Consider the following 7,395-nt stretch of genomic DNA (forward strand, 5'->3'; position numbering starts at 1 on the left):
AGGATGTGAGGAAAGAAGAAACCTATTCATTGTCGATGGAAATACAAACCAGTATGGAGACTGATACAGATTCCAGGCAAAGATGAATATAACACTAACAACAGATCCAGTCAGTCCCTTATGTAGTGTTTACCCTAAATGCTCTATGTTTCTCTACAGAAATATTTGTTCAACCATACTAGCTAATTTACAATAGCTAAGAACTGGAATCAACCCAGGTGCTCATCATTGGACAAATAGATAATGAATGTGTGGTACATTTACAAAATGTAATTCTACTCAGCATTAAAAAACAAAATTTGTAGGAACATTGATGAACTTAGAACAGATCATATTAAGCAAAAATACACAATCAGTCCCCAGCTCCGGGCGGCCCGGGGCGGCCGCGGCGCACGGGAGCCCGGGCCCTGCTCGCAGGCCATGGGGGAAGGGGGCGCCGTGGGGCGCCGTCGGCCCTTCCCCGGGGCGCCGCGGCGGCGCTGGTGGCGGCGGCAGCAGCAACAGCAGCGGCAGCGGCAGCGCTGGTGGCCGGGCCGCGAGGGCGCGGGGCGCACCGCCATGGGCCTGGCCGGGCTGCAGGAGAATGTGTTTGCTGGGCAATCAAAGATCTATTCCTACATGAGCCCGAACAAGTGCTCTGGAATGCGTATTCCCCTTCAGGAAGAGAACTCAGTTATACAGCACGAAGTCAAATGCCAAGGGAAACCATTAGCTGGGATCTACAGGAAACGAGAAGAGAAAAGAAATGCTGGGAACGCCATAAGAAACACCATGAAGTCTGAGGAACAGAAGATCAAAGATGCCAGGAGAGATCCCCTGGCACCTTTTCCAAACCAAAAATCTGAAGCAGCAGAACCTCCAAAAACTCCACCCCCATCATTTGATTCTACCAATGCAGTTGTCACCAAGCAAGCCCTGAAAAAGCCCCTCAAGGGCAAGCAGGCCCCCCGGAAAAAAGCTCAAGGAAAAACACAGCAGAATCGCAAACTCACAGATTTCTACCCGGTCCGAAGGAGCTCCAGGAAGAGCAAAGCTGAGCTGCAGTCTGAAGAACGGAAAAGAATAGACGAGCTGATCGAGAGTGGGAAGGAAGAAGGCATGAAGATTGACCTCATTGATGGCAAAGGCAGGGGCGTGATTGCCACCAAGCAGTTCTGCAGGGGTGACTTTGTGGTGGAATACCACGGGGACCTCATTGAGATCACTGACGCCAAGAAGCGGGAGGCTGTGTATGCACAAGACCCCTCCACGGGCTGCTACATGTACTATTTTCAGTATCTGAGCAAAACATACCGCGTGGATGCCACTCGAGAGACAAATCGCCTAGGGAGACTGATCAACCACAGCAAATGTGGGAACTGCCAAACTAAACTGCATGACATGGATGGCGTGCCTCACCTCATCCTCATCGCCTGGCGTGACATCGCAGCGGGAGAGGAGCTCCTGTACGACTATGGCGACCGCAGCAAGGCCTCCATTGAAGCCTACCCGTGGCTGAAGCATTAGCCATGGTGGTGCCCTCCCCTCCAACCCCCTTCTTCAAAGGACAAAGTGCTCTCAAAGGGAAATGATTTTTTTTACATACTTAATCTTAGCGAATTCAGATGTTTTTAAAAGTATAATAAGATGCCTTTTCACTGTAGTATTTAAATATCTGTTACAGGTTTCCAAGGTGGACTTGAACAGATGGCCTTATATTACCAAAACTTTTATATTCTAGTTGTTTTTGTACCTTTTTGCATACAAGTCGAACGTTCATGCTTCCCGTGCATGCAGTCAAAGACTCAGCACAGATTTTAGAGGAAAGAGTCAACCTTGAACTAGGAAGCTGGGCGAGGCTTTGCCCCGCGTTGAAAGCCAGAACTTACCCCGCACCCTAATGTCCCATGACAGGCAGGTGCGAGGGCACCGCTGCCCCCCACGCATGGCCTGGACGGGATGTCTCCAAGCTCTTGTTCTCATTGTCTCAACGGACGCGCATCAAAGTGTATGAATATTTTTTAAAAAAGCAGTGAGTTAGTCTTCCCCTCTGCTTTCTTGAAAGCTTACCTGCCTGGGGCCTGGAGGCGCCAGCCAAGCGCAGGCCTTCTCTTCCAGGGCTCGCTGCTTTCCCAGGTACCTCGAAGCATCAGGGTGGGCATCAGACTAGAGGTATGCCGGGAAAAGCACTTTTCCCTGAAACTGCGTTCATTCTTTATAGAAATGTGAACACTGAATTTATTTTAAAAAATAAAAAGTAAAAATAAAAAGACAAAAAATTAAAGAAAAATGGAAAAAATCCACAGAAAACAACTTACATGTATATAGGTCTTGAAGTGAGTGAAGTGGCTGTGCTTTTCTTTTATTTTGGTATTCTTTTCATTTTTATCTTTTTGTTTTTGTTTTTTTTTAGAGGAGATTTACGATGGTATTCTATTCTAATCAAAAGAAAAGTTTTGTAGTGGGACCAGAAATTACTAAAACTGATCCCCTCCCCCTTTCACTCCCTCTTCTGCTGCCAAGACCTGTTTGTTGATTCCCTGGTGTCCTTAGAAGCCTGCCAGCCTAGACACCAGGTGTGTGTGGCAGCCAGCAGGGCTCAGTGGCAGGAAACTGGGAGGAGGCTCACATGTGACAGCTGAGTGGCGGCTTCCTTCTCCCTCCCTGGGGAGGACCTGGTCCTCACTCTTCACCTTCAATCCAAGGATGGGGCTCGGGAGCCAGTACATGTGAATGGATCCAGGTATGAGAACCTACCCTTGCCCTTGACCCCTGGCCTCATGACGGTGCTACCTAAGAAAGTCTTCCCTGCAACCCCCGCCCCCACCCCTGCTAGCCTGGTCACAGAATTGGAGGAGGATCCGACAGGAGCATCTAACTGTGAGATTAAATGTCTTGGTTGTACCTATTTTGTGATTTAGCTTTGTATTTAAATAGCAAACAAACCAAAAAGGAAATAAACTTGAAAATTATTTGTCATCATAAAAATGAAACAAATATTAAAATATTTATTGCCAGGCAAGGCTAAAAAAAAAAAATACACAATCAGAGAAAGACAAAATGAACGTGTTCTCACTCATCTGCAGTTCCTAACCTGGATTAGCTCAAGTTGCTAGCATACCAGATAGGCAACATGAGGCCCAGACAACAGGGATGGAAGGGAATGGAGGAGGGGAAGGAGAGGTTGGGTGGGGAGGGAGAAACACAAAACTGAACCCAAAATTTAACTGGTACCATAGAACCTTTTCCCCTGAAGGTATATTAAAATATTCACCCCTCAACAAGAGTATAGGGGAGCACCCAAAAAGAAGGGCAATGGAGAGGGGATGGGATGAAGCCTAATCTTAAAAATCTTGGGCTCTGATCCATAACCTCCAGTACCAGAAATTGGTGCAACCCACATTGACCTATTGATTGGTGAGAACTACTTGGTTCCTCAAATAAGACAGGCTTCTTTCAAAGCACTTGATTAGCTGACTGAGGTATTGCTGAATATACCATATGCTGATAACACAGAACACAGAGAGACCTGGTTGGAATCCACAAGAGAGCCAGTCCCAAGACTGTTAGCTATCTAGTGCTGGAAAGTTCTATGGGAGCTACTGGAGGAATGTGACCAATACTGATGTGAGCATGCAGGGGTCTAAGCTACTGAGAAGCAACCGGCCTAACAAGAAATACATACCAGTGCAATGGTAGGTCACAGCCTTATAGGGTACCCAGTGGCTTTTGGATTGGCTAAGAAATCCTCTCACTGGAAAGATATTTTAATAATAAATATAGATTATTCCTGGCATGGTACCTGAAGTAGAGTAAATATTTAATGAATTCTTTATAAAATTAATTAGTTTTCAAGCTGCAAAAAAAATGAAAGCATGGTGGATAATCCATCTAATGTTAAGAAACAAAAGTTAAACCAGGCATGGTGGTGCACGCCTTTAATCCCAGCACTCGGGAGGCAGAGGTAGGAGGATTTCCATGAGTTCAAGGCCACCCTGAGATGACAGAGTTAATTCCAGGTCAGCCTGGACCAGAATGAGACCCTACCTCTCGAAAAACCAAAAAAAAAAAAAAAAAAAAAGAATTGAAAGAAAGAAACAAAAGTTAGATTTAAATTTGTTAATCAACTTCATTTTTTGTAAGTCCTCCCTTCCCTGACAGAAACCAAGGCTTTCATGACCTGATAGTAAATATCAATAAACCTTGAGGAAGGCCTGCAGGGAAATGGGAATGGGGCAAGGGGATAAAATAAAAATAAATTAGTTCAGTTGGGCAGATGAGATGGCTCCATGATTAAAGGCACATGCTTGCAAAGCATGACAACCTGGGTTGTAGCTGCATAGGTAGGGAGGAGACTCAGGGTCTTGCTGTCTCCCTGGCAAAGGCTTGTGCAATAGAAATGGTTTCAGAGGATTACTTGTGTCTGGTTTCTCTGTCAAATTCCTTCTACCACATTAACATCCAATATCACCAGTGATGATACCACGTTCTAGTGATGCTCAAGACAAAACTATTTCTAACATGTGTTTAATATGTGGTATTGCCTAGAGTATCTCAAGGACTACTCTGAACATAAACCTTACAGGGATTTAAAATTTAAGATAACTTATATAAGTAATAACACAATTACCTATCTGAAGACATATTAAGGAAAATCTATCTTAAAAAGAAAATATGTCTTCCTTTATTTACGGGAAGTTTTCTGTAGAGAGTTGAGGAAAGCTCAGTAAGGTTACTTGGGTAGTTTCACTGGATTAGTGTTGCAAACATGATTTTTAAACTCTACACAGAAAACTGCAGATAAGCGATTTCCACAGATGACTGACAAATGTTTTCTGCATTACTGGAGCACTTGAGCTTTAGCTGGTTTTCAAAATAATAAATAATGGTCACCGTCTGAAGAGAAAAGCTTTTTCTATGCTTTTCTCTCAAATAAATTCTGGGCTTTGAGGACTGAGAAGTAAACTTGCCAACAAAGTGATTCCTTCCAGCATTGCTTGCAGAGCAAACCATCCTTGGAATCATAAGAAAGAGGAAGTCTTTTGGGTGTGGAAATAACTTGACTGGTTATTTGATGAATAAATGGTGAATTCTTGTATGAAGAATATATAGGGCTAGGAAAAATTCAGGCTAATTATTTTTTCTTTTCATATTTATAATCTCTTCTAATAGGTTATGGCATTTTGCATTACATTCTACAGAAGGTTATTTTTGACAAGAAATATGCATTTTATGTTCCTTATATACTGTATGACAGATAGATTTCTATAAATTTTGAATAATAAAAGCAGAATATTTGTGGAATTCTTGCACTCAAATTAGTTTTTAATGTATTTTCCTTATTGAATATGTTATATAAGGGGTTCAAAATATGTCTGTTCACTTTACACTGCTGACAGTAATTTTATTCTTTTGCTTACTTATGTATGCATGTGTGTAATGTGGTGTATGTGAAGCGGTGTGTGTGTAGAGGTGGTATATGCATGTGTATATGCACTTGCGGCTCCTCGTGTACTAATCTTTGGTGGGGGGTTTCTCACCTGAAGTTGCTAGAACAGAACATGGTCTGTCTCTCTCTATCACTATTCTACAATTTATTTGAGCAGGAATCTTACAGACAGTAGAGCTTGATGTTACTTGTGGGAGCCCAGGCTATTGGGAAACTTGCCTCCTATTTAACACAAACAAAGCACAGATGACAAACCAAAGTACAGTTACACCAAAACCAGTTTTGGTGAACCAATGAGTTCATCATGGTTACTTAAAGAGCATGTGAGGGGTTGCTTACAGGAGCAATGGATGACTCAAAGGTAGCTATATCACAAAAATCATACCCCAGCATAGACGAAAACTCACAGAATCTACATCTCTGAAACACACTTCAACTTGCAGGCAGCTTGGCTGGACATAGTGTGGAGCACAGGAAATGACTTCCAGGCAGTTTAGTCAGAGAGTCTCTCCCCCAGCAGTTGTTTTCCCTTTATATGGCTTTAGGAAGGGGGACTTGCCTACTTATCCCAGATTTGTTTACTTCCTCAGTCTCCTGAGCTTCTTCCCTTCCCCAACCAAGAGGGAATGTTTCAGCTGCTACATAAGACTGGTCAAGTCTGCTTCTCAATTGATCCTCAACAGCCTATTACTTTGGGAAGTGGTCTATGACCCTTTGTTTCAGTTCCTTCAGACATGTTGGTATTTTGGCTCTCTCCTCCATTTAGGATACAATATTTCAATTCAGAGGAATTTGCTTGGTCTCTGTTACCCTTTGTAGGACTGGGGTGAAATGATTGTATTTAACTACACCCAGCTGTTTACTTGGTTCTGAGGACTGGAGCTAGCGTAATCTCAGAACCCCTGTAGACTGCATACTTGTACAGGAAGTGAATTTGCCCACCAAGCAATCTCTCCAGACTCTGATAATAGTAATTGCAAAAACTAATTTATACTGATTAAAGTTTACACAACACATAGTATATAATCCAGAGAGGCAATTTATTATATTTACAGTAGAATAAATTACAGGAGGTAGGTCAGACTTTTGTGTCTATATAACTACTTATTTATTTCTCATATAGGCAACCTACATGGGAATAAAATTTATAACCAGAAGGTAGGTGCACTGACATGAAAATAAGTAAGAATTCAAAAAGCTTCTCTTAGAGACCACTAGAAGTTTTGTACTTTGTCTTCAAAAGTCTATGTGTAACATAATTCATGTTTCTTATTAACTTTCACAATTTCTTTGTTCAATGTAGTTCAAGCCACTATCACTTTTCAGGTGGACCATTTTGACAAGCTACTAACTAGACCTTCATTTTTCTGGCAGGAAATATCTAATCATAATTAAATGAAACTACCAAGAAAAATCAAAGAACATGAAATTATAGTAAATTATATTTCAGTACTGAAAGAAGCTAGCCATTCTTTTATTTGAAATAGTATGACTCTGTTCTAACTTCCAAAACATTACACAAATGTAGTCTTGTTTGTTATTGAAGTATATGTACCTAACTCTTATCAGTAAACTTCCAAATTATTATTACACATTTAATGTTTTATTTGAATTATATATCTATTATCACCTAGAACACAAAACATGTTCAAAACCTAGCTGAAACATCTCCCTCAGCTCTTGTCTTTATCATTCTGATCACTGTTTCATATTAGCAGCACCATAATCTGTAGCACTAGCTTTCCTCTTACTTTCCCTATCATTATAACTTTAGCAGCTACTAAGGCCACTCTGATAATATTCATAAGTATTGTCACTATGACTCAGATAGAGAATAATGTAAGGGAGGAGAGACTTGATTTAACTCATGGTTCAAGAGGATTGACCCTGCAATTATTGGATCTCATGCACTTAGAAGATCACTGGAGCCAAAAATCAGAAAGGCAGAAAGGAGTGTGGCATGATAC

At 41.8% G+C, this 7,395-nt stretch overlaps 1 protein-coding gene across 1 annotated transcript; it reads left to right on the forward strand.

Moving 5' to 3' along the window:
- Positions 1 to 420: 420 nt before the first annotated feature.
- Positions 421 to 2,883, forward strand: LOC123459568 (N-lysine methyltransferase KMT5A-like). The gene has a single exon (XM_045146562.1). The coding sequence runs from the start codon at positions 421 to 423 to the stop codon at positions 1,504 to 1,506; it is 1,086 nt and encodes a 361-aa protein (XP_045002497.1). The 3' UTR covers positions 1,507 to 2,883.
- The last annotated feature ends 4,512 nt before the right edge of the window (positions 2,884 to 7,395 follow it).

Source organism: Jaculus jaculus, chromosome 3, assembly GCF_020740685.1.
Source record: "Jaculus jaculus isolate mJacJac1 chromosome 3, mJacJac1.mat.Y.cur, whole genome shotgun sequence".
Classification (NCBI taxonomy): domain Eukaryota; kingdom Metazoa; phylum Chordata; class Mammalia; order Rodentia; family Dipodidae; genus Jaculus; species Jaculus jaculus.

What these genes read in the sequence shown, in the direction of transcription:
- LOC123459568 (XM_045146562.1), top strand. Translation starts at nt 421, where the DNA reads ATGGGGGAAGGGGGCGCCGTGGGGCGCCGTCGGCCCTTCCCCGGGGCG.